General features: G+C 55.1%; 1 protein-coding gene across 1 annotated transcript in view; it reads right to left on the bottom strand.

Annotated features, from left to right (window-relative positions):
• Nucleotides 1–6: 6 nt before the first annotated feature.
• Nucleotides 7–581, bottom strand: part of LOC107578474 (ras GTPase-activating protein-binding protein 2-like) — a gene marked incomplete at its 5' end in the record, with an annotated part of 5,434 nt that continues 4,859 nt past the window's right edge. The window contains 2 exons of the mRNA XM_016264426.1: nucleotides 7–383; nucleotides 469–576. Coding sequence (XP_016119912.1) covers nucleotides 153–383; nucleotides 469–576 — 339 coding nt within the window. The remainder of the gene's footprint in view (nucleotides 384–468; nucleotides 577–581) is intronic.

Genomic DNA, 581 nt, shown 5'->3' with positions numbered 1-581 from the left:
AAGTTCAATCTCAGAAATAAAAGGAAGAGTCCAGATAAAGAAGAACAATCGCACTCCTGGGTCCTGGAGTGAGGGATGGAGACAGGGAACAGGGAAGCCATCGGTGTTATCCAAGGTGACTTGCATCAGCAGTGAATGACGTAGGAGCTGCCTCACTGACGTGGTCCTGCGTAGCGACCCTCACTGGGTCCTGTGCCTCGACCGGCTCCAAAACTGGGTTTCTGAGCCATGCCTCCGCGGGTGGGCGGTCCCCTTGACCCGCCTACCCTGTCACGTGGTCCCCCCGGGCCTCTGGGGCGGATGTCCCGCCTGTCACCTTCACGGGCCGAGCGGGTCTTCTTCTCCTCTACGTTAAGCCGAACGTCTCCTCGCAGTTTAATGGGCTACGGCATAAAGAAAAGGTCATTCTGATGATCGCGCATTAGTCAAAACATCCTGTACCGCACAACATCTGAAAGCCACACGTACCCGATTGCTGAGGATCTTCTGCACAGGCTCAGCGTCATCAAACACCACGAATCCAAAGTTAGGCAGCTTTCCACCGCTGTTGATTCTCAGCTCAAGGACAGTACCGTACTCTG

Source organism: Sinocyclocheilus grahami, unplaced genomic scaffold (genome assembly GCF_001515645.1).
Source record: "Sinocyclocheilus grahami isolate Dianchi unplaced genomic scaffold, SAMN03320097.WGS_v1.1 scaffold10426.1, whole genome shotgun sequence".
Classification (NCBI taxonomy): Eukaryota; Metazoa; Chordata; class Actinopteri; order Cypriniformes; family Cyprinidae; genus Sinocyclocheilus; species Sinocyclocheilus grahami.
This window is presented reverse-complemented; position numbering and strand designations above follow the sequence as displayed.